This window comes from Elaeis guineensis, chromosome 3 (genome assembly GCF_000442705.2).
Source record: "Elaeis guineensis isolate ETL-2024a chromosome 3, EG11, whole genome shotgun sequence".
In the NCBI taxonomy this organism is placed as follows: Eukaryota; Viridiplantae; Streptophyta; class Magnoliopsida; order Arecales; family Arecaceae; genus Elaeis; species Elaeis guineensis.
Window position 1 is genome coordinate 91475583 of NC_025995.2, and position 27460 is coordinate 91503042.

The 27460-nt window shown below is 35.2% G+C and overlaps 1 protein-coding gene and 1 pseudogene across 1 annotated transcript; both read left to right on the forward strand.

Annotated features, from left to right (window-relative positions):
- Positions 1-5239: 5239 nt before the first annotated feature.
- LOC105042070 (uncharacterized) lies at positions 5240-15665 on the forward strand. Its single transcript, XM_010919170.4, has 10 exons — positions 5240-6250; positions 8333-8494; positions 8716-9066; positions 10638-10701; positions 11364-11581; positions 11724-11837; positions 11924-12029; positions 12223-12434; positions 12602-12705; positions 15224-15665. The coding sequence occupies exons 1-10, from the start codon at positions 5321-5323 to the stop codon at positions 15372-15374; spliced, it is 2412 nt and encodes an 803-aa protein (XP_010917472.3). The 5' UTR covers positions 5240-5320; the 3' UTR covers positions 15375-15665.
- Positions 15666-17406: 1741 nt separating this feature from the next.
- On the forward strand, positions 17407-25237 carry LOC140856276 (uncharacterized; annotated as a pseudogene).
- Positions 25238-27460: the final 2223 nt, after the last annotated feature.

The following is a 27460-nucleotide window of genomic DNA, read 5'->3' on the forward strand; positions in this document are numbered from 1 at the left end:
TCTATAAGATCCTTTAGGTTGCATTTGGTAGCTGGCAATCTATTCAAATTGCTGGCAATTTAATATAGTAATGTGGATTAATGCATTTGATATATTTTTTGGGTGGTAATCCAGATTGCCTCATGAGAGGCACTATAGATTGTCTTGGGAAGGGGTGGCTATCCAGATTACCACTTCTTTGGTAATATTGTAATAAAAATTTTAGACAAAATTATCTTTCAAAAAAATCCCACAAAATTCATTACCTAACCCTCCCCTTCCCTTCTACCCCCCTTCGCATACGCCCCCGGCCCGTGGCTCCTCCATCTCCTTTTGTCTGCCTATAGCTCCTCCGCTCTTGTCCCCCATCATCCTCATGTGGCTCCTTCACATTTATTCCCATTACCTCCACAACTCCACATGTGCTCGCCCTCTCCCCACACCCTAGTGCTTGTGATTCTCCACATCCCTCAGCCCGCCACTTCTCCAGTTCTCTATGCTATTATCATATCTATATCATTTCCGTTATTTCTCATAAAAAAAAGAGAGCATCAGAATAAAATTATTAAGGATATCTTGAAATTTTGATTTTACATTATCGATAATATGATTGTCATACCAAACATGATAATGAAAATTTTTAATAATTTTACTGTAATATTATCTGTGCACTAAATATAGTAATCAATATTACTGACAATTTAATGATGATAATCTATTCTGAAGACAATCCGTATTACCTTTTAAGATTATCTAATGATGCATCAAATGCAATCTTAAATCTTTTAAGAGATGTCTGTTCTCACTAAAATACCCTCGAAAGCACTCGACGACAAGAAAACCTCCAACCCCGAATCATGAGATATACCGACCCCAACCTGGCCAGCAGGCTCGACCTCCAGCTCCCCCTCATCATCTGCCTCCATGACATCCTCCGCCATTGCTTCAACTCCCTCCACTCCGCCTTCCACTTTGCCAGGGCCGGTGTTCACCCACTGTTCTAAGCTTTTAATCTCCCGAACCCTCGGTTGTGCTCCAAAGGGTACTTGGATGAGGCCCGCTACCTATTTGATATAATGGCTAGCATGGGTTTGCATCCCATTGCCCGTTGTTCAAGTCCTGGTGTATGGGTTTGGCAAGGGAAACAAGGTCTTGGAGGTACAACTTCTGTGTATAGAGAGTGACAGAGTCTTTTGGTTTTTATTTGAACTGAGTAATCTGCACTATGCTTAGAGAAGGAAGGATTGGAATTGGCTGTCTAATGCCCTCGAAAGAACGAGGGAGATGGACAGCCCGGGGGCTGACGCTTACAACACAGCAATCTATGGGCTGCTGAAGTTCGACTATGTTGATTCAGCATGAGAATTCTGCAATAAGATGATGGAGAGAGAGAGATACTTCAAACAAATATTGGCTGCAATATTGTTATAATGTAGGAGAAAAGACATTATTAGTCCCACATTGATGGTGAGTCAACTCTAGTTTATATAGGACTCTTTCTTACGAAGTTCTTTTTAAAAGATAAAATCGTGAAATCCTGTTCTATAGCAGTCAGAAGTCAAAGTAGATTATACCTCATATATATATAAGAGTGGAGACCGATCCATCTGAGTCACGAGCTTTTGACCACAATAGATATGATGATCAGTTGGTACTGGAGGAACAACAGGGTGGATCGTGTGAAGGTGAATAGTAATTTTCATGTTTCAAAGTTGGTAAGCCATTTGACCGCTCTTCAAATGAAAACTTTGGAACAATTTATGATAAGCCATCTATGCACAGCAGAAAGATTCAGTGTCGCTTGTCATTTGATGGATAAAATGGTTGGTTGTGTATGTGAGCCTTCGAAATATACAATCTTTTGATTGGATATTTTATGCGAAGAGTCAGTGATGCTAGATTACTCATTGATCTCATGCAGAGTAGGGGAGTTGTTCTTAATGTTGCTACTTCAACTCTATTGGCTGCTGTCTTTCTCACTGGCTACCAAAAGCTCTCACATCTCGAGACCTCCAATTGAAATAGAGATCTTTGTTCATTCCAAAAAAGAAATTTTTTGCAATCAATTTGATAATATTTGGATGTACCAAAGGGCAGAAAAAGGAGAAGGGTGAAACGCTTACCGATCAAAGCTTTTGTTAAATCGGCTCCAAAATGGCCATCATAAAAGAAGAAAGATCAAATTTTGATATAACCCCAGCTTCAAGGCCTTTATACACGGGAGTCCTCGGAACCGGGCAGTGGGATGAATCATTTAATGGTCCTACCAAGGGATTTAATTAAAAATTTTAAATAAGACAGAAGATAAGTGAGAATCACCTTTAAGAGAGTATTTCAACAAATTTTCATCAATTTTATGGGAGCTCTCTTAGGACTTGTTTAGAAAATCTAGTAAGATTGGATTGGATTTTCAGTTGGATTGGTGGATTATTAGTCTCATATCAATGATCAGTCCAAAACTGCCCATCTCAGATCTTGTTGGAGAAAAAAAGATTTTGTGGATCTTTTTCCTTCTCGTAGATCCATAAGCCTACATGTTAATTCGAATTAAGCTAGGAATAGCAATAAGGCGAGCATGGGTCAAATAGGCCATTATCTATACCCATCCCGTATTTGCTTTGGATGGAGGATAGAAACATATAAAGTTAGATGATGTAGATGGGACAAATCAGATGATGTAGAAAGTTGCAAAAATTATTTTTTTCATATAAATCAAATAAATAAATAAAATTTAAAAAATAAAATTTGATTTTTCATATAGCATTAAATAAATAAGAATCAAATGTATAGAACATAACAAATTAACATTTCAACAATTATTAAAAAATTAAAAATATTATTTTTTAAAAAGTTAAATGTCTCTTAAACTAAGAAAATCAATTAACTAAAAAAAAATGAACAACTAAGCATCACAGTATGTAACTTTCATATATTCAATCTTTTTTATGAGTGGAGCGATTAGGATAAAGGGTGGGAAAGGAAATATGAGGAGTTATATATATTTAGGTTGAGTTTTATCATTATCTGCATCCATCATGGATATGGTAAAACCTGCCCCATTAGGTTTGAGTTAGACCAGGTATCTTGTGGGGAAGATTAAATTGCTACTAAGGCTTGGACAAGCTTTTAAAAGAGTGTAGGTTGGACATGCTCATCCTACAAGAATACCCAAACGGGCTCTCAAGCTTTAAAAACAAGTTGCTCATAATTCACAACCTAGAGAAATAAAATTTGATGGTGGGCAATGGTATCATCTATTAGAAAAAAATCTCGCTCCTTTTCTAACGGCTTTAGCTTTTGGTATTAAAGATTAAATGAGAAAATTGTTTATGGAAAAACATATTATGATTAAGGGATTTCGTCGTAATTAGAAGCTTGTGGATATTGAGAACATGGATCAGCAAAGAGTCCAAGGCAAATATGGAATAGTTTTGTTGGAACATTTTCTTCACGGTGTGGAACAAAAGATATTTGAGGGTGACCGGTGAGCAGTGCTTTCATCCTTGACCATCCTCCAAAACAAAATCACCACTTATTGATGCTTCCAACGGTATTGCAACTCCAATAACGGTAAATTGTATCTATTTGCCATGAAATACCTCTTCCAAAAACTAGTTGGACCCCTGGACCAATATAATCTTCTTGTGAATTAATTCACAGCCTTGGAAGTTTGCCTCTCCTGAAAACAATTGATCCCTTCAAGTCCATGGGCTTACGAGATGGCCTGCTACTTGTTGCATAGATCCGAATGCACACCAACTTTACAAAAACAGCGTTGCAAGTGTTTCAGATCATAAGTAATTCTTTGTGCACTACATACGATGCAATACTATTATACTATCCAATAACATTAAAAAAAGTAGCACTTTCAAATAGAAAAGAGATTTAATATTATCTATTTTTTTATTTTTTAGTAATGAAAATATTTTTTATGACTTCCTGATATTTTATATGACTTTTTATGAGCAACTTCCTGTGAATATATATGACTTCTTGTAAATATATATTATTCGAGAAGTCACGTGACTTCCTATAAATATATATGATTTCTTGTAACTTTTTGTGAATATATATATATTCATGTGAATATATATATATATATTTATAAAAAATCATATATAATTTTTTGTGAATATATATGACTTCCTATAAATATATATATATATTTATAGGAAATCATATATGATTATAAGAAGCCATATATATTCACAGGAGGTCATATATATTCACAACAAGTCATATATGAATATATATGACTTCTTATAATCATATATGACTTTCTGTGAATATTTCACAATAAGTTATATATACTCACAGGAAGTTATATATATTCATAATAAATTATATATATTCACAGAAAGTTATATATATTTACAGAAAGTCATTTATATTTACAGAAAATCATATACACTCACAAGAAGTCATATATGTTCACAGGAAGTCATATATGTTCATAGAAAATCATATGACTTCTTGAATAGTATATATTCATAGAAAATCAGATATATTCATAGGAAGTCACTCATAGGAAATTATATAAGTTATCAGAAAGTCATAAAAGGGTATATTCGCCATTGAAAAATTGGGAAAAGAAAAAAGTTAGACAGCATTAAATGTCCATTCTATCTGAATGTGTTACGTACCCCAATGTTATTGGGCGGTATAATAGTATTGCACCACATGCGATGCACAAAGAATTACTCTTTAGGTCATTCAATGAGTAAAACCTAACAAACTCTAGTGTGATGAAAGCTTTAAGAAGTTGATATGATAAAATTGATTGAGTCAATATAGCATATCAGACTAAGAAATTAAATGCATTCTAATTTGAATGAATACAATTGGGTTCTTCACATATTTTTCTAATCCGGTCCAATTTGATTCGACCTGATCCCTAGCTCAGAAAACACTTTCATGCCATGAAAGCATGAGCCTGTTACCGTCGACCAGAGTTTGCTTCCTGGCTCAACTGATCAGGTCCCTTGATCCGAACCCAGATCGAACCCTCGGAACCGATCATGAGCCATTGTCGCAAGCTCAATGTAAGACCACTCACCTCCACGGAGTCCTCCAATCTGGTCTGTTCATTTTAAAACAGAGCCATCTCGGTCTATATCTTCAATTTTCGGCCCACCGCGCCCGCATGATGGACGGCCAGTGATGCACAAAATCAGTAGTGTCGTCTAGGCGGTAAGTTTTCAACGCTTACATATGGTGACCGGATCCACCCCCTCTTCCCTCCATCGCTCGTTACGGAAAAAAAAGGGTCTCCGGAGAACTTGAGCTCGCAGTCGCCCTCGCTCTCTCCCCAATTCTCCACACCCAACCCTAAACCCTAGAAATGCCATCGAATCCCAAATCCTTGATGAAATCCAGGGCATTCGAAAGCAATGTCGAAGCGCTAAACCTAACCCTATCGATGCCTGACGCCCTTGATGACGATTTCCAGAACCCCAGTGAGATGATCTCCGTCGCCCAGAATCTCATTCTCTCCTCGCTCAGAAACCCTAGCTCGCAACCACTCAAGCCGTCCAATGGCGTCCATCCTCGGAAGAGGGCGAAGACGGCAGCTGCCTCCGGGAAGGAGAATCGGAGAATCCCAATGTCCTTGGGTTTTGGTTTCATAGTTTCGAGCGCATCCGATGGGAACGAGGCGAGGAGAGCGGAAAGGAGGGGTCTTTCGTCACCGACGGAATCCATGTTGGTGAAAGGTTCTCCTGCGGCTATATCTGATGCTCGTGTTTCCTCTGCATGTGATGGGATGAAGGTGATTGGTTCGGAGTCTAGTGTTTCTGTTGGTTGTGATGAGAGGATTGAGATTACGGAGGAAAAATCGCGTTGTTTGACATCAGTTGAATCGAAGGTGGTGCAAAATGGGGAAAAACAAGAGACTGAATTAATGTTGTATAAGGGAAGTCATTACTCGATGTCCATTGAATCGAGGTTGTTGGAGTCTAGAGCTAAGTCTCCTTTTTGTAGAGGAGAAGGTGAAGAAAAAGGTGGCTCCTTCGAAGGTAATGATTGTGAGGATTTTGAGCCGGGCACGCAGCTTAATGAGCTGATGAATCTGTGTTGTGAAATGGGTGAGGAAGGCAATTCAAATGATGGGGTCACTTTGTCAGAAGAGAATGATTTTGGTGTCAGGACGCCTAAGTTGCAATGGAATGGTATCATGGAGTGTCCTTTATGTGGTTCCGATATTACAGATATGAGCGAAGAGATGCGACAGGCTCACACAAACAAGTGCCTAGACAAAGATGAAAATTTGGAGGTAATCCTCTTATTTTCTGAGTCTGCTTTTTCTTCTGCGTTTTTAAATTTTATGGAAGAAGTTATGATGAAGGGTAGAGTAGATATTGTTTTTATTCTATGTCAAGCTGTTGCAGAATTCTTATCTGCAAGTACTTTCAGAATCATGCTTAATTGCTTACAAAATTCATGTTTGCTATATTCTAATATTTGTTGCAGCATATAAAACTTTTTCTTAACTATTTATGGCAACAATTGGATGGACATTATACTTTTATACAATGTAAGGTTATGAACTGTTATCTAGTGAATGCAAATATTGTTACTGATGCAAATTAGTAATGCGAGATTGATGGATATCATGAATTAGTAGTTGGAGAGGTGTTAGACTTTAAGCAGGATTCTAACAGAACATATTTTTGTTTGAAGGACCTCAGGCTAAAATCATACTGAACTATCAGCATAGATTGAAAGCATACCAATCTTTGTGTTTGGAGATCTCCCAGTAGCAAATTGGAGATACTTTACTAGTAACTAGTAACCTTGTGCATCTTTCTGTTTCTTCCATTCAAGTGTAATATGATATTTCAGTTTGCTTTCTGATGTTACTTCACATTTGTCTTTTTTCCATGAAATCATGTCCAATCCTGTTAGGTGCCTCTCAGAAATCTGGTGAACCATAAGTGAGTGAAGATCTAGAATATTAGGAATTTGTAATTTGTTAAGAGTGTTCTCATGACTTAAGTAAATTGGATTTATGAAAACTGAGGTATTTAGTCAAGGTACACAGACTCAACGTATGAAATAAAAACTCATGCAAAGTAGTGAACTTTTTTCCTTTCTCGAGGTGCATGCTGAAGCATTTGGGTCCACTCCATCTTAAAGACAACAACAACTGAAACCTAATTTGTGACCATTCCCTTGCTTGTTTTTCTTATTTATTCTATAGTAAAAGGTCTGAGTTTAGTATAATCAATGATTTTGGTTTAGAGTTTCCTTGAAGTTCTTGGAATCCATCACAACAATCATGTGAGGTTTGTTGCCAGCGGTTGTTAGCTCCATTTGTTGGCACCCTAAGAAGTCTTAAGTTCAAATCTGAGTGGTGGTGAATAACCACAGTATTTCTAAAGGACCCATCATGTTAGGCTTGTTTAGGGCATGGTTTCAAATCCCATGTGTCATGTCCTGCAGGATGCCAGGATGGGGCACCAATTCTCCAGTGTCAGAGCAGGATTGTCCTGCCATCATCCGAGCATCTGATCAGAGCATCCAGGGGCATCCCTTGTCGCAAATGCCGAGATGGAGTTGGAAGATATTTACTTTCTAGTTGGTCTCATGGCAAGTTTTTAGCTTGAAATGCCTTTCCTAGGAATTTGAACCAACTTATAGGGTCAAGACTAGGTAAATGTGTCAGTGACAAAACAGTCTTAAAGTGTTTTAAATCAAGCTTATAATAAACCATCCCATATAGATGGGATTAATCTTGGTGGTCAAGGTACTGCTGAGGTACCAGTTTTCCAATGTGAAACCTGGTTATGTTGATTACATCTAGGGAAGAAAAAATATCTTAGGAAAGTGTCACATAGTGTTCTTGGCTGGCTTGCCTTCTCACCTTTTGCAGTGAAGCTTTGTTAAGTGAGATATCTGACTTATCAAAATCCATGTCTGGTTTCTTGTGCCCATTTTCTTACACCTTCAGTTTTAACTACTCCAACACAATTGTTCTAGTAAAATTTGTTTTGTCCGGACCTAATAGTATTTTTTTTCCTTTATTAAAGGGAGATAAACATATAAAGTTTGTGATGTAAAATGGCATGCGATACTGCCATTCTGAGTATATTATTTTCTGTTATTTGGCATCTCAAAGAAACCAAATATTTTTAGTTTGTTGTTCACTGGCTGCACCCCCCCTCTCTCTGCACGTGTTTGCATGTTTTGGGTTTGGTATGCTATGTGTTCATGGAAGAGGATTCCACTTACATATGTAGGTGAGTCTGTTTGGTTCATTCATGTCATTTTCTTTTGCAGTTTAAAGTGAAAAATTTATTAACTGATATTTTTTGACATCAATTTATAGATATTGATCAATGGACCTATATTGTAGGTACCTGTTTCTATTCATGAAATAAATTCAAATTTACCTCAAAAAGCTGTCGATGTCAACCCTGTTCTTGAATGGCTACGGAATTTGGGCCTATCCAGATATGAAGAATTTTTTGTGAGGCAAGAGGTCGATTGGGAAACCCTGCAATGGCTAACAGAAGAGGTTTGCAACATGCCACTCCCTGGCCTGTACTTGTGTCTATGTTCCTCTAAATATATGTCATATTTTGATTGAGAAATCTGTGGTTTCTATATCTGTTCTGTATCTTTAGATTTTTGTCATACAGGCTGTGTAGGATGCTGAATCACTTCATTTTGTTTTGTCCCAATTGAATCATCACTAACAATGAGTACTATTTCATTTGATCCATTATAATATTGCAGGATCTTCTCGGTATTGGTATAGTTGCACTTGGACCAAGAAAGAAAATAGTCCACGCACTCAGTGAGCTTCGGAAAAGGACCAATCATGCCCATGTCATAGAGAAAGATATTTCCGGTGCAGCAGCCAATAAGAACTCAAGACTATCAATACCTGGAAATAAGTTGATAACAGAATACTTTCAAGGTCCTGTTGTTGATAGAAACAGGGTGTGCAGCCTCAAAAAAACACTTAATGGGAAAGGTAATAAGGATTCAGCTTCTAAATCTGTCCACACCAGAAGTTGCATGAGTAAAGGAAAAGCAAGAGATATACCTCCTTGGTGTTGTATACCAGGAACACCATTTCGAGTGGTATGGTAACGATCTTCAATTTTTGAGTAACCACTTAATTCCCTCTATCTAGGTGTCAATCGATCTCTTCAACTTAATACTGTCTATGCATTATATCAATTACAAATTATGTGTCACAGTTCTTCTCTAAACTGTCTGTGACTCTATGAAGTATTTGCATGGCTATTAAGATTTCCTATATTTTCTGCTGACCACTTGTAAGGGAGCCACTTTAAGGGTGGAAAAATGTGATTCGTCATTTTTCACAGTAATCTGCTATTGCAGACAGAGTAATGAGAACCACAGATCACTTAGAAGATCATGGTTAGCCTGGGAATTTGAGGGTGGTCAGGTTGATCAAAGATTAGAAAATTAGTTTGGGCATGGTTCAACTTTCCTTGACACCATCAATTAATTTGGATAATTAGAAAGAGTAGGGATAACTTGAGAAAAATTTAAGTTGACTCTGTGGCTTTTTCATATTATTACTTTTTTCTATTCTTCATTAAGCATGGATTCAGAAGTATTGACTCATTTGATTAGCTATAAAATGTGAAATTCGATGACCTATTCTATGAATGCCTTGGACTTGCATGGTTGAATGGCTGCATTAAGTGGCCCATCGGACTTCTCAGTTGATTGGAACATGAGTTTTTGATTACTTGTGTGAGTCTTGGATCTGCACTAGTAAATGGATATATTGGGTCCTCCAATGGGGTTGTGTTGATAATCCTGGTTAGGCTGGTGGGAGACTCCAATATCACATATTGTTTCTTCTAGTTGGTATTTATTGAAATTTTTGATCAAGCAGGTAATTTGCCAAAATTAGAATGTCTCTAGATTCTTCAGTTGAGATGTTGATTTGTGTTTAATGTGGAATTGCTGCCCTCTTAATGTTGCTGGATAAAGTTGCTTACTCCACAGCTGCAACCTCACCCACCTCCCACCCCTCCCCTCCCACCAACAACACAACCTAAAAAAAAAAGGGAAAAAGAAAAAAGAAAATGTTGGTGGACTTAATCAAAGACTGCTTTCTTAGCCTAGGCTCTTTGAATGAAGTTCTGGCTTTCCTTGCTGCAGAAGATTTTGCAAAGTTTTAATTGCTCGGGTTTATTAAAGTCTTTTGATGAATAATGCATCAATAACACCAGCTGGATTATAGCTGTCCAATTTGGTTTTACAAGTTTTTTAAACTCATGAACTCATTCATGATGACCCTCGTATGTTTTATGCTTCTTGCACTTCAGTGTCAAACATTTTTCTTTAATGAGAGCATTGTCATTTTCTTTACAATCTCTTGCCTTTTCTCCCTCCTTATTCAGTTGTATCCACTGTTACATGCTCGCTATAGAGGAGCTTATGGTTTACTTGGAGCAGTAAAGACTAAAGACCATTATGTGTATCATCTGATCTATAATTTTCATAAATATTGTGATATTCTCATTAATAAATGGAAAAGGGCATACCATAAGCCTTTACATATTCTATTAATAGTCTTTTCCCTGGTTGTTTGATGCATGAAATGCTGGATTGTTTCGAAATTAATGAGACTGACAGCTGATTGCTGATTACAGAGTATTCTATATCTGCAGGATGCATTTCGTTATTTAAGAGGAGATTGTTCCCATTGGTTTCTAACGCACTTCCACATTGACCGTAAGTTCCTTATATTCCTTTGAAAATTATTTCATGGTCAACTTTTGAAGATAGACCATAATTTTATTGTGCTTCTTTGAATATATTGGGAAGCATCTGCTGCTACAATTGACAGTTTCATAAATTTTGCCTGTATTATGTAGTGGTTTAATATCTATTTTAGTAAATAACTTCAAATTTAAAAACAGTGCAAGCAAAGTACTGGTGCATCGATGTTTTCATTTTTCAACTTCTGAAGTCGAAGAATTTGAGAGACATATAATTGAAAATGTGCTTGAGTTATTCATCTGCCATGTCCTGCTGTTGCACGCCGTTTCATAGCTAATGGTTTTAAATACCATGACCATGTGCTACAGAAAAGAGTGTTTTAACAATATAGTTGAGAGAATAATCAAAAGTATCAAAATTTTGAGTTCATTATACTTGGTTATGAGTTCTAGTGACAGTAATCCATGCTTTCTAGTGTATACAAACTGATGCATATTGAGTTGAAACTGAACTAGATCATTCACTCATTTGCTAATAAAGCCACAGGCAGCATTTAACTTGAATTACAACTAACCTAGCTTTCTGTTTCATCTTGCTTAGTTCATCATTGCCTGATTGATGCTGCATTTTACCTGATGATTCATGCAATACTTACTGGTAGTTTCTTGAAGCAGATTATGGGGGGCTCACAAGAAACTTCTGCCATGGGAAGATTTATTGCTCCTCCATCACGGCACACCTTGTAAATATGAAGATAGGTGTCCCATGGGATAGGCTGCATATCTTACCCCTCAACCAGAAGATTACAGTTGCAGGTGTCAATTTGACATGCTTTGATGCAAACCACTGCCCTGGGTCTATAATTATTCTTTTCGAACCGCCTAATGGCAAGGTATGTAATATCGTGGTCATCACTGGCATGCTAAATAGCTTGACATTTATTTAGCAGATCAAAATTATGTTATTGAATTTCATGCAACTTGTGTTTAATTTCTTGAAATGATTATAGTTTACTTTAACATTGCATGTAGTAGGCCGTTTTACACACCGGGGACTTCAGGTTTTCTGCAGAGATGGCTAGCAATTCTGTGTTGCAGTCATGTCATGTCCACACACTAATCCTTGATACGACCTACTGCAATCCTCAAGTATGCCATTTACCAGGACTCAGGCTCTTGTACTTTCAAGTTTTTTATAAGTTCAAACTTTGATCATGATTAACAATTCCATGCAGTATGACTTTCCAAAACAAGAGGCTGTTACACAGTTTGTCATCGAGGCCATTCAAGCAGAAGCTTTTAACCCCAGAACTCTCTTCCTGATTGGTAGCTATACAATTGGTAATCTCTCTCTCACTCTCTCTCTACATTTATGTATGTATGTATCTGTATACACATGTATGCATGCATTCATGCATGTGGCTGTGCATGTGTAAAAACAAACGTGCATACCTGTCTGTCTGTCTATTTCCACTTTGTTATCAACGGCATTGTGATATTCCATGTGATGCTGGATATTTCTTATTTGTCACAGGAAAAGAGAGGCTGTTCTTAGAGGTTGCTCGATTGCTGAGAAAGAAAGTATATGTTGGGGCAGCAAAACTACGTTTGCTAAGGTGCTTGGGGTTCCCTGAGGAGGACATGCAATGGTTTACAGCTAATGAGATGGAGAGTCACATTCATGTTGTACCCATGTGGACACTAGCAAGCTTCAAACGGATGAAATATATATCCAACCAATACTCTGTAAGGCTCACATTGCTGAATTTCACCACATTTTTTTTTTTCATTGGTGCTTGATGGGACTTTAACTTTATCGTGATTTCTAACAAAGAAGAAGTTGCTTTGTTTTATAATTAGATAAACAATAGATAGACCAACCAATGTTGCACTTAATTTTTGTGTGATATCAGGACCGGTTTGACCTCATAGTTGCATTCTCTCCTTCTGGTTGGGCATTTGGAAAAGGAAGGAAAAAGACTCCTGGGAGAAGGTGGCAGCAAGGTACCATCATCAGGTATTTATTCCTCCAGTGCTAACTTCCAATATACTTATTTCATGAAATAATATTAGATGTATGATCAGTCCAGGACCAAATTATGGTGCCCATACTACCAGAATATCACTCTATGAAACTTAGCTCGGATCCAAATGCCGGACTAAAGGGGGAAAACACATATAACTTTCAAGTTACATAACTTGGAAACAGACTAAACCAATGTTGCGATAGGAAAAGCCTGAATGTTTGAGAGTTGTTACTTCTCTGTGGTGATGTCAGTGAATTACTATCCTATGCTGGTTGCTAATATGCACACATTAGAACTTCATATACAACTTATGAGCCTGTGTACTTCTTGCAGAATATATTGTGATAATATTGTCATTGTTCATCACAACGGAAGCTCGTGTTACATGAGTTATGACCCTTTGTTCTATTATTTAATCTTTGACCAGCTGAAAGAATCCTTGCATCTAACCACTGGAGTAATTCAAATGTTAGACCATGTATGACTAGCAAACTTTTTTTCATTTAGTTTTGATTAGCAAAAGATATTTCTCTGGAAACTCCAAAAATTATAGATATATAAATGAACTGGTGTACAAAATTGAGGGGTGCCAGGGAGCCATGCCCTAGCCTCCCACACCAATCTGCCTTGTTTCTTAATTGGCTAATGCCAAGGAGATACCAGATGGTAGATCAAATAACCAACTTTGTTTTCTTAAAATTTTTTAAAATCATCAATTCCAAAACTATCCTTCATCTTGCTTGGAGACCTTGACTTCCTCTTTATTGTTGCTGAAGCTTGCCTCGAAAATCTATTGACTGAGAGATGCCATACAGTAAAGGGAAATCATGGATGTGCATCCATTGCCTGAGAGCTAATCAGACGAGATCAATCAAGATGGAACCATGAAATATGGCCCATTGACATGATAGTCAGATGATATGATGGGTTTCAACAAGGAGAACAAGATCTCAACTTTTGGAAGTGTGGAAGTTGGATCCAGTTTAATACTTTTCATAGTCTATATTACTTTGTGAATGAAGTCAATGAACTGGTTTCTGATATACTAGAGAATAGAGATATTCAAAAATCCTATTGCTTCTTTGTTTGCATGGATGAGTAATGTTTTTCAGCTATTCTCAGGTATGGTAATCTGATGAATGTTAAGCTGTGCTTTGTCTCTTGAATATCAAAATTCAAAAGTTCAGTCAATGAATCCGCACCCTCTATGATATCCAGCCTCTTCTCACAATCTCTCCTTGGTCATTGTTGCTCTTTGAGCCACCCCAATAAGATGCAGAGCTACCCAAGGTCTCTTGTTCATCTTGTTAATGCCGATACTCATATTTTTTTCTGGAATGCAATGGGTTTTCCCCTCTCTTAGTGCAAAAGTAGCCACCCAAGAAGGTGAAGCTTGATGTGACTTGGACTAGGCAAAGGCTTCTAGAATGGGGTTCTTGTGTCATGGGGCATAAGCATGAGGATTTAATCCTACTAAATCCATCGGACTCTCAATCTTGGTTGGGGTATTTGTGTGTGTGCATGAGAGCTAGAGAGAAGAGAGAGATTAACAGTTCTCTTTGTTGCAGAGTTGTTGAAGGTGCTTTGGTAGGGAGAAAAGCCAAGGCGGCCTCAGGAAGAACATGTGTAATTTTGTAATTTTGTAAATAAGAGAGAAATCCAAATCCAATCAGCAAGCAAGGCAGACTAGCTTGGCAAGGTGTGGCATGGCCCCTAGCAGTTCTCTACTAAATTATAGCAAATCCAGTTATTTGAATGAAAATTGATTATATATAATTAAACTTCAGTCGCCTTAGGTTTGGGTAGGTCAGTAATGAATATGCCTGAAAATTGTTAGGTGAGACAGAAGGACTTCAGGAGATGGTCTTTCTCTGTGTGCATCTGTGCAAGAGGGAGATGCATGATTAGTTATAAAATTGATGATTGTATCAAATTGCTGGGAGGACTCAGCTATTGAATGCTGTAAACTAGTGATAAGATGACTAAGATCACATATTCAAAGTTTAGCACTTGATGTGATCTCCTGTAAATGAAACAGAGTTTGGTGAGATGAAAAGCTCTGATGGTATGCAGAAGACAGTTCTAATGTTTCTTGCTTTGAAGAATGTGTAGAAGGAGCTGTTCACGTTCTGATTTTGTTCAACACGTCACCATTAATCTGTTTCATAGATTGAATGTCCGATGTTCCATATGCCCCATAAAATCAGAGGCCTGTAGCTTATGTTTAGAGCATCCCAGTGCTAATAATTAAATTTCTGAAAAATCTACCATAACAAAATTTATGCCACTCCAATGAATGAATTGATGTGTCTTTCTAATCACACTTCCTCATCAAGTTGAACATGCGGTGATTGTGACATCTTGTCCACAAATTCATTCCGTAGGTTATGTTTGTGGCTGTTTTAAAAACATTATTACCAAATTTTGAAGGCTCTGCAGATATCCCTATATATGTAGTCCAATGCTACTTGCATGTTATTTACTGTCGTGCTACTTGCCATTTTGCAGGTATGAAGTCCCATACAGTGAACATTGCAGCTTCACAGAGCTGAGAGAGTTCGTGCAGTTTATATGTCCAGAGCACATAATTCCAAGCGTAAACAACAATGGCCCCGAGTCTGTTGATGCCATGATCGCTCTTCTCATGTCTGATTCATAAAAGATCTACCAGATCTATCCTCCCGAGCTCAAAATCAATTCATGGATTCATCATTCAGGCTAGAACAAAGAAGCTGGCGCTTGTGTGTAACAGCTGAAATTGCCATCCAGAAACAACACCAAGATATGCATGAGGGTGAGATATGTTCTTCAGACCTTTCTTTTCATTATCTGTATTTTCTTTATAATTCTGCATGAAAATGTTGTATAGATATTCTCTAGAATATATATATATATATGTCAATGAAAAGTTAAATTTTGGTACAATTTTACATGTGAAATTTGCTTATTGACACTTAAACATGTTTATTATTTATTGCCTGCCAATTCCATTTGCCCAAGCTATGGTTGCTTGTAGTTTTTAGTTGATCTGGAGGCAGGAGTGGGAAGAAGTGGCAGCTGACAAAAAAATTGATAAGTTGACTATGACTACTGGAATCTCTACGATATAATAATCGACCTTGCAGTTGTTCACCTATGCTTTATTTATTTTCTATTTATTGCTATAAGAGGCCTGTAGAAAGTATACAACAGGATTCTGTTCTTTATACCTTGGTGAAGGCTGGATTGGAACCTAGGATTCCAGCACAATCACTAAGGCTCTATTTTGATGCTAGTTAGGGGATCCTGGTAATAGTTATCCACTGAACCAGCTTTAGCCACTGGATCTTGCTCTGCCTTTTCTCCCCACTTCTTCACCTTTTTTTTTTCCTCTTTTTTTATTTAAATTTTAACTTTTTCACTTTTTTTCAACCAATTAATGTATAGTTCAAATACATCATTTCTGTTTAGTTGGTGGCTATCAATGGTTAAAGGATATTCATTCCCCGTACGCTATTTGGAGACCGAAGAGGGTCTAAGATATCTTGTCCTAACATATGCTTTATGTTGAAAGCTACCCCACCACATTTCCTGTTCTGTATTCCAGTCGGAGCTATCTGAAGCCTGACATGGACTTCAAAGCACAATTCCATGTAACCCATTTGGTTAGAAAATGACTCGTTACAATCATCAAGTGGTCAGCCTGCCATGCACTTCAAGTGCAATTTATTTGGTTGGAAATGACTCAGTTACGATAATCTAGTGGTTCAACAGAGCTCAGAGACAAAAAGTCTAGTGACGTACCACCCCATGTTATTTGGAGTTAAAGTGTCTGCAAAGGTTTCAGGGCACCCTTGTTAATGTGCTTGCTTTCGTATTGTCGAACGTCATTCATCTATCCCAAGTCCTACTGTCCTCGTTTAGAACTTCATTATTTAATGTAATTGAAAGAACTGGTTAACATCCAGGATAGAATCTTTTCGAGTAGGTAATTCATGATTCATATGAAGTTGGTATGTCCTGCCAACTCCAGAGTTTTTGTAGCATAAATTTATTGACAAGTCCCCAAGGAGGCCGTGGACTTCAATTTATTATTGCTAGTTTTAGAACTTCAAACCCAGATCCTTACCAACCTCTAAAGATTTTAACAATTATATTTGTTGTCACTCTCCGTGAACTTAAACCTATAATTACTAGATTTTGATACGTACAATAAGTCCCATTTTCTTTTAAAAACAAAGTTTAATGGACAGTTTTAATCCTATAAAATAAAATCATAAGAGAAACCAAAGAGGAAAGTACATATTTTCTTTCTTGTGAATGTTTGTGCATCCAATTCTAGCTGCAAGTCTTTTGCGACAAAAGCCTGCATGAGTTGCAACTCAGTTGAATGCAGATACAGCGCGACTTGTAGACAACCAAACACTTGTAACTGACTACAACTAGATATAGAGGCTTCTTTAGTTGCAAGCAAGCAAACAATTCAATTTAACACACAAAGTTCTCCATTCATGCATATTCCATTCATGCATACTTAAGCTTGCCATACTGAACTTTATAATTTCTCTCTCCTTTGTAGATTGAAAAGGGTCTAAGTCCCCGCCATCATGGATAACTAAACAAACTAGATGATAAAAATGTTAAACCGAATATTGGATCGTCCATCACCACCTGATTATTTGATCGGCTGGTAGATTGCCTTCTCAGGAAATATGAGAGTTCTAGAAGCAACAAGGACATCACACAATTACTTGAATGTTCAGCAAATAAGGATGGAGGATCTATGTCATGTTGATTCAAGAAATGACAGTGATTGAGTGTCAAACCAAAATACCCAATAAGCATAAGCATTAGCTCTCTTTGAAAAAGAGATGATCCAGCCACACCTTTTAGTACGGCTATCTTGTTATTATTTCATTTCAGTCACAATTTCCGCCTTCGACATCTCCCTCTTTGCGGTTAAGATAATAACTTCAGGCATGGCCAGCTCTCATAGTGTGACGGACGGTGTGTACAAGGTCCAGAAAAAATTTATCGCTGTAATATCTCTCTAATCACATAATTAATGGCATACATGAACTATGAAGCAAACAAGATCCCTCCCCCTCCTCTCTCATCAACATTTGCTTTGTCCTATGAAGGCATGTTGAGGTTGGAACTTCGGCTATCCACATGAATAATTAAAACCTGTTTTACATCCAATGAGCAAGGTAATTAATCTAAAACCTGTTTTACACCCAATGAGCAAGGTAATTAATCTACAGGTCTCTCTTACTCATCCTTAGTGTTATGGCCGAAGGATTTAAAATGCAGCCGCTCTGGTCAAGACAATGGAAAAGAGAGGACAAGGAGAAGACTAATACATATATTCTTTAACGAAAGCTAAGGCTTAGTAATCTATTTTTTTTAATAATAATTTAACAAAAACAATTTTATTTTATATTTTGTAAAAAAAAAATATAGAGATAAGATGCAGATGCAAAGAGAAATTGTTTATCAGGTGCAATATAAATTTACTCCACAACAAATTATGTTTTGTTCGTGGAGAATATTGAACTGATGTGCTAGAATTGATACAAACAAGGATGTAGTAGTTTCATGATATTAAGCAATTTTTTCCACTTATAATGTTTGACAGAACTAATAATGACTATTATAAAAGTATTTACTTTATTTTCAAATAAATATTTAGTAGCTAATTTCAAGAAATTTTATGCTTTGTTTTTTTGTTATAATAGCAAGTAACAGTTTCATATATGTTTCATGTCACCACATTATTAAAAGTAATTTTGTTTATGTATAGGCACGATATATTAGAAAGTAATATAACAAAAGCATATACGACTTTATATTCATGTGCTTTCCAAAATTACAACAAAATTTGTAGTCTTACACTACACAAAATACTAGCTTAGTGCATCTCCATCCCGTGTCCAAATTGTGCTGTCAAGGATTCAAACACCACTATTGCTATAGCATTTCAATTTGTCAACATCCAGAGCACCAGATTAGGAAGAGCAATCATGACAGAACATTGGGCTAGAAAAAGGATCAGACAAATTCAAATAGCAATGATGATCTAAAATTGGAATGAAGCAACTTTTAACTCACCCACTATTACAGTGGTAATCAACCAATGTTTTGTTCTTCATGATTTATTTTCTATCTATAGTTGTTGTTGTATCTATTGAAGAACAGAAAAATTGATTAAATTAAGTTATTTAAATTGGCACAAATTTTAATAAACAAATTCAATATGTGAACTAATTTTAAGCATATAAAACTGAATGCCAAATGACTGCATTGACTTTTGTTTAAATTTGTGAATTCACGATGAGTATATAGAAAGGGCTTGTCAATTCACTATTTATCTAAATCACTATGGGATTAGTATCTAAATATTTTTCTTTGTGGATTTTATATTTTATGCATAGATTTTACATACTTAGTAAGGTTGTTATTTTTGTTTTCATCCAATATCATAGATGGTCTGACATGCCCTTCTTTTTCACCATTTCTAGTTTCAATATAATCAATTTATGACAAAAAAATGTGTAAGAACAATAAAAAGATGGAACATAATAACATTATTTGCCTGTAAAATGTAGAATTTTTGATTCTATTATTTTCTATTCATGGTAGGCTTCATGGTTCTTGCATGGAAAATGTCATGCAAAATAAATTTTTTTAATTATTTTCTGTGTGCGCATACATGTTTTTTAAGTCTTAATGGTATATAATGTTTTATAGCAAATATCACACCTTTTACGCCTATATCACCTTTCAATGATGATAGTAATAGACCTTATATTCATCAAGATAGAATAGTTAGCAAAATATCTTGTCCAGTTTACATTAACAAGGATATAATTAGTCTATCACATCTTTTGCAATATAAAATCTTCAGTATTCACTAAACCTCAAAGCTGCACCTTTGCTTGCCCAACTTCATATTAAAGTAAAATGGGATTTTGCTGACTTTAAGTTGTCGATACGAGAAAAATATTGACAAAATTTGAATAGCATAAAATATTGCCGACGCTTTTAAAATGCATTAAGGAATAATGATACTTTCAAGTGTCGGGAGGGATCTTTGAATTGGATGGTGCTTATAAGTATTGCTGGAAGCAAAACAAATGCGTTGGCGACTTTGGATGCACTTCGAAAGTCACCAAAGTGTCATCGAAGGTCACTTATTTTTTTCACCCCCCTCACTGATCCATCCCCATATCCGGTGCCCGACTTCTCATTCTCCCCTCATCAATCTCTCGTCTATCTCTCGAGCCAACTCCCCCTTTTTCTCTGATTTGGCCTCTCCACCTCATTGCTGACAGTCTCTCTCCTCCGGCCTCTCATTGCCGACAGTCTCCTTCCTCCTCCGACCTCTTCCCCCCTCCGCCTCACTCCTCCTCCTCCTCCTCTTCAAGGTATTGCACTATTCTTTTTTGGATGTTTGATCAAGGTTGACGTTTGAGATTTAGCCAAATTGAGATGTGATTTTTACTTTTTATTTTTTAATTCGATGAGGTATAGCATTGTTCTTTTACAGTGGACGTATGATGGAATCTATTCTCTTCGGCCATTTGGCCAATTTTTTCCATTTCCTCTTTTTATCAATCCTTCTTTTTGCTATTTATGCTGTCTTGGTTGGAGTCATTTGTAATGTTAATTTGCAAGCTGGTTTGCGCCGTAAGCTAGTAAAATATGCCAGATGTTGTAATTGGTTAGACTATGGCCATCTTGCTGACCTTCAATGGATGCCATAGCTACCATAGACAAGGGGGATGTGGCTTATATCACTTTGGTTCCTTTGTTTGTTTTTTTTTTTCTTTTTTTGGGTGGTCTGTCTTGGTTCTACTGCACCTTTGTTTTCCCTTCTTCTTCTGCACCTTTGTAACCTTGTGCAGCTGCCATGAAGGCCAATGCTATGCCAGTATTACCACTAGTAGGTTCAATCAGGACACTGTACAAACATTGCACAGCATAAGGAACAACACATCAGCCAAGTCAATCACTGCATTAATCTTTTTAGTTTCTGTTCATTGCAGTGACAGGCACCGATTTTCAGAACGTAATTCCTTTTGCTCTGGATGCATCGATCGATCATTTAAAACCAAATACATAGGTAAACTAATTATTCTAAGCCACTAGTTAACAAACACTGCTTGAATAATCATTGCATGTAGATCAAGATTTCTGCATTAGCTGAGACTTTATGGTCTGGGTTTGTTTAGTATGCATACTGTTACATGATTTATGAGTCAATCAATAATGACCATTGAACTAGTGACTCCACAATGATTTAATTGCACTCTAAATTGCAACCAGCTAAATTTTGCTTTTCTTGGTTTTGTTGAAGTTAAAGAGAATAGTTTGATCGAACTGCCAACCTTTCCCGGTGAGATGAGTCCTTTATGCTCTGCATTGGTAATCATGCTATATCCAATCCTGTCCACCAAACTCATGGAACATGTGTTAGACCCGACCTAAACCGAAACCTAATTTACAACCCTATATCTATACCTCGTAGTGGATGGAAAAATAATTGGGTATCGGTTCAAGTGTTGGTAGTAATCAGGTTTCCCATATTTATTGATCTGTTATTTATCATATTTTTAAAAATATTTTGAAGTTTATAAATGCATATAAGATGCATTTATACCACCATCTGTATTTGAGATTCTTAAATAAATGCATAGCATCAATCATAACTATGGTAAGGTTTTCAAGTATTCTAAGAAAAGAGGAAGGAAAAATGTTGAAAGCTCAATAAATGAAGGAATGATAGAAGATGCCATTACTTGCAACTTGATGCACGATGTTTAAAATGCTGACAACTTCTATACTGATAATGATCATGTAGACAAAAGTGAAAATGATGATGATACAATGGAAACATCTACACATATAATTGTTAAGTAGTTGTGAAATTTTTTTTTTTTTTATTTATCTTATTGAAGTATAATCTTCTTAGATATAATCTTAATATAATGTATATAGAGAAGAATGTTTGTGATAATTTATTAGAATATTATTAAATCTTGATTAAAAGAGTAAAGATAACTTATAGGTATGTTTAGATTTGAAAAAGATGGAAATAAGACAGGAGCTTCATCCCAAAGAGCTTGCTGATGGTAAAGTTTATATACTTCTGGCATGTTACGTAATGTTCACTAGAGAAAAAGATCATTGTCCCATATTTCTAAAGAATATTAAGATTCCTGATAGATATGCATCAAATATTTTAAGATATATAAATCTCAAAGAACAAAAATTTTCAAATTTTAAAAGTCATGATGGTAAATTTTGATACAAGATATTTTTTCACTGACTTTAAGGTCATCAATACCAAAAAAATTATTGTCATTGTTACTCAATTGTTATAATTTTTTAAGTCATTATGATCTAAAGTTCTTAATTCATAAAAGCTAGATCAATTAGAGTTGGTGTTGTATTTACATTTTGTCATAGAAAAAGATCTTTCCTTCCAAATTTTTTACTATCATAGTTCATCTACTTGTTCATTTAGCTATAGAAGCTAAAACTTAGTAGACTAGTATACTACAGATGGATGTATCTTATTGAGAGATGATGTTGCTAAACTTTATAGTTATAATTTAAAAATCTTTAGTATAAGAAGTGTCATACTCTTATTGATGTTTTAATAAATTTTAAATTTTTGAAGGTATCTTATATATTTAAAGGATTATATATGAACTAAAGCCTATCCCGAGGGCTCAATTGCGAAAAGAGAAATTATCGAAGAGTATTTGATGTTTTATTCAAGATATCTTGAAAGTGTACAATCATTTTTAATCGATCTCAAAAAAATTATGATATTATCGATAATTAAAAATTTATAAGTTTTCAACTACTAGAAGAGTTTTGGGGAAGGTTGAAAGTGTGGTTCTTGACAAAAAATCTTTGGTATAAGCACATCGTTATATGTTACTTTATAGTGATACAATATTTCAGTATCACAGGTTAGTATAATCATATATTTTTATTGTCATCATATATAATATTTTTAATTAATGAATTAATTTTTTGGTAACAAATTTTTGATTGCTCAGAGATGAGTAAACCGTAGCATTTGACCCAATCCAATGATTGAGCAATGATAGTTGATTGAGTTATTCTCTAAATGACTTTTTAAACAGGTTAGTCATGTATCTAAAAAAAAAATGATGGATTTTGGAATACATTTATTAACATCAAATAGTATATTAACAATTTTATCATGATTTTTAGATACCAATAATGATGGAGAGTAACTATTCGAATGAATTAATAGCCATTGCTTGATGTCCTAACAATGTTGTCAATATATATAATGATTTTATTATTAATTGATTCAAATTTCATACAAAAGAAATAAAAAATTTAAAATAGTGAAGTCATGGTGGAAGCAAATGGAAAGACATATTATGGTGTATCTAGAGCTGCAAATAAGTCAGGTTGACCCATGATCCGACCCGAACTATTGTAAAGGACCAGTGGAGTTGAGTCGGATTTTAAAATTAGATCTATTTCATTTTCTGCATTGGGTTTGGATTTACTGAATTCTAACTCGATCGGATTCGACCGAAACCAACATAGTTTGTATTTCAAGACAGTTCTATGTACTTTTCTCTGTTAATAGTAATCTCACTTTTTATTACTAAAAAAATCTAGTTCATTTTTTTTTTGATCTACTTTTGCCTGTTTTATAGCCAGAATCTTTATTGAATTATTTGGGGCCCTTTCACTTTAATAGTTGAAGTATTGTTTTCAGAAGAATGTTTTTGCGATTTTTAGTTTATTTTCACATATGGCTGATTCCTTGATTGCATTTTTTTTTTTTGCTTGTTGATTGGCTTCCACTGAGTCTCTCCTGTCTATACTATCTTGCTCTTTGGATGCTGCTTTTGGTGTTGAAGGCTTCTCCTTGGAGGGAATCATCTTTCAGTCTTTGGATAAAATTCTTTTGCCTTTGTTTCCTATTGATCAAACTCATTTGCATATTCCTCAAATAATACTTCTCAATTATTATCAAGCATGAAAAGGAAGCAACCAACTTCAAAATAGCCTCTATAATCCTAGTTTTTACATGGTAAAGATCTATGGCATTGAATTATTTAGTTTGATATTCTTGAGGAGATTATTATATGGAGGGGTCTATAAGTGATCTAGAAGTATCCTCCTTATTTTTTCACCTTGGTATAAAAACAAAAGGAGAAAGTATGTGTTGCTCTTCTTGTCTTCCTAAAAAAATTGAAGGAAAAGCAACTACTTTGAACCCAACAGGGCCTTTAAAGTCATTGAAGATCTAACTTTAGGCCCATGGTTACTAAAATAGAAACCGTGCAATTCCTCATGCACAACCAAGAAGAAGCCCCATCTCGTCATTTTGGTAGTTTGCAAGAACACCACCCAAGTAACGCAAAAAGAATCTTAGAATATGGGCATAAAAAATGTAATATTTTTTTTCAGATATTTACTTTTCATTAAATTTCAGGGCCTTAGTTGTATTTTTGATAGTGCAATGGTCTCTATTAGGTTGTTAATATTAATGATAAAAGCAGATCGTAGTTATTTGAGAAAGCACCAAGGTTGGAGGGTGGGACTTCTTTGTTGTAGATTCTAGATCATTTAAGACAATTCTATGTTAACCTGTAATCCGATCTAGATCCGACCCTGACTCGAACTGGACCCGCATTTCATGGATCGGATTCGGACTATTCATAGACTTGATCTGATCTAAAGACATATTGGATCAGAAAATTTGATCATGGACCCAATCCGATCCGATTTTCTAATGGGCTGATGTGGGTCCAATATCAAAATTCGATCAGAAAATCAGATCGAGTTGGGGTCACTCATGACCTGATTTGACCCAACCCTGACCCCAATCCGATCCGATCCATTTGCACCCCTAGGTGTACTTATAGATATTTTTAAGTTGGATTATAATGAAAGATTTATAGCATTATTTCAATGTAATTGGGTTGGAGGGTGGGACTTCTTTGCTGTAGATTCTAGATCATTCAAGACAACTCTATATTAACCCATTACCCAACCTAGACTCAACCCTAACCCAAACTAGACCTGCATTTCATGGATCAGGGTCGGATTTTTCATGAACCTGACTCGATTCGAATGATCTATTGGGTCAAAACATTTGATCATGGATCTGATCCGACACAAGTCGATCTTCTAATAGATTGGACCTGGGTCCAATATCAAGATCCGATCAAAAAATCGGATCGGATTGGGGTCACTTATGACCCGATCAGACCCAACCCCAACCCGACCCCGACCCTGATCCAACTCGACTCAATCCGATCTATTTGCACCCCTTGATGTACTTACGGGATATTTTTGAGTTAGATTATTATAAAAAAATTATTGTATTATTTCGATGTAATTGGATAGATATAAACTCACTAAGAGACTTGAAGCAAGATACGAATAGATTTATATTTATAAATTTTTTTCAGATTGATACATACTAATATGTTATTAAAGGATGATCCATTCATTTTTTTATCTCAAGATCATTAAGTTTTTTTTATACAAAACTCGAAAGATCAAAAATAGGCAGTTGTTGTGAAAATGAAATCTAGGGATCTATATGATCTAAAAACAGGGTTGGAAGTAGAGGATAATGAGACTTATATGTAATGTATGCCTTATAATCTTATCTCGACTGATGATCTAAATACTATGAACTTGGTTAGCATGGATATTAAGAGAGAAAATATTGACTGATTTTTAATTGGTAAGAGATATTTAAGATATGTACACTCTGTATAAAATATTATATTATCATGTTCATTTAGTAGATCTTGCTTTTTTTTTAGCAATTGAATCAGTGTTATATTTATTATTTGATAATTTATGTTAACTAATTTTTATTTTTATTTATAAATACTAGGTGATATCATGTCTCGATGCAGACAATTTGATGATATTGAATTATAGACTTTTCAAAATGAATCGCGTTTTGATCAGCTCTGATAGTCGATGCACCCATAATAGTCTAAGGTTGGTCCTTTCATCGTTTGTGCAATAGCTCGAGATCAATCCTTCTTTATCTGCACGATAGCTTGAGTCATAGCACGATCCTTCTGCCGATGAGGAGGTTATTATGGATGAGATACATATCTAAAATAATTTAATAAAAATATTATATATTTATGGCTATTAAGATTTAAATATTAATTTTTATTGATTGATTCATATTATATTGTTTCATTTTATGGATTTGTTATAAATACATCTAAAAGAATATAGATTAGACGTAGACTCATATAAGCCAGAGATATCTAGTATTTAGCAGAAGGTGAGAGAGCCATCATCTGGTGCGATAAGATGGGGTAGTCCGTCAATAAGGCTGCTAAATAATTGACGAGTTTTTTAGATACTGTTGCATGGAAGGGTTAGTTTTATTTCTTCAATTATGCGAAATAGAATGATATGCTTCTTGTATATAAATTTGAGATTCTACGACTAGTATTTGTAAAAAGATGAATTAATAATGTATGTTAATTTATTTATAGTCAATTAATTATATTATTTAATAATCAATTTTTTTTTTTTTTGTTTTGTTCTAGAGTAAATTTATTACCATGGCAAGTAATAGTTTCATATATGTTTTGTGTCTGCATTAGTAAAAAGAATTTTGCTTATGTGTAGGTAGGATATATTAGAATATAACAAAAGCCAATACAACTTTATATCCACGTGATTTTAAAAATTACAACAAAATTTGTAGTCTCATACAACACAAAAGTACTAGCCTAGTGCATCTCCATTCAATGTCCAAACTGTGTTGTTAAGGATTCAAGCACCATTATTGCTATAGGATTTCAATTTGTCAAGCACCATAGATGATGTTCAAGTTGTCAACATCTAGAATATGCAGCTAGGAAAACACAACCACGATGGAGGATTGAGCTAGGAAAGGGATTGGAAATAGTCTTGAAGGTCCGGTCTACATTATTGTACTAGTATGTGGGAAGCAAAGTAGTTAGGCATATTCAAATAGTTATTATGATCTAAAATTCTGACGAAGAAACTTTTCAACTCATCCACCATTATAGTGGTCAAAAATATTTCATAATTCATTTCCTACTACTAGTTATTTAAATTAGTGCAAATTTTAATAAACAAATTCAATACGTGCACTATTTTTGAGCACATAAATGCTGAATGCTAAATAACTACAAGGGTTTTTGCTTAAACTTTTAAATTCAAAATAAGTATCTAGAAATGGCTTGTCAATTCACTATTTATTTAAATAAATATGGTACGGAGTATCCAAATATTTTTCTTTGTGAATTTAATATTTTATGCATAGATTTTACATACTTAACAAGATTGTTATTTTTGTTTTCATCCAATATAATAGGTCGTCTAACATGTCTTTTTTTTTTTTTCATATTTTCTAGTTTCAATATAATCAGTTTATCTTCAAAAAATAGAAACTGAATATAACTAAATGTGTAAGAACAATAAAAAGAAGGAACGTAGAATATTATTTGCCCAACAACTATATAGCATGCTGTAAATCTAGAATATTCGATTCTATCATTTTCTATTGATTGTAGGCTTCATGGTTCTTGCATGGAAAATATCATGCAAAATAAATTTCTTTAGCTATTATCTTGGTCCATGTACATGTTTCTCAAGTCTTAATAGTATATAATGTTTCATAGCAAACATCACACCTTTGATGCCTACATCACCTTTCAATGATGATACCTATTATAATAAACCTCATAT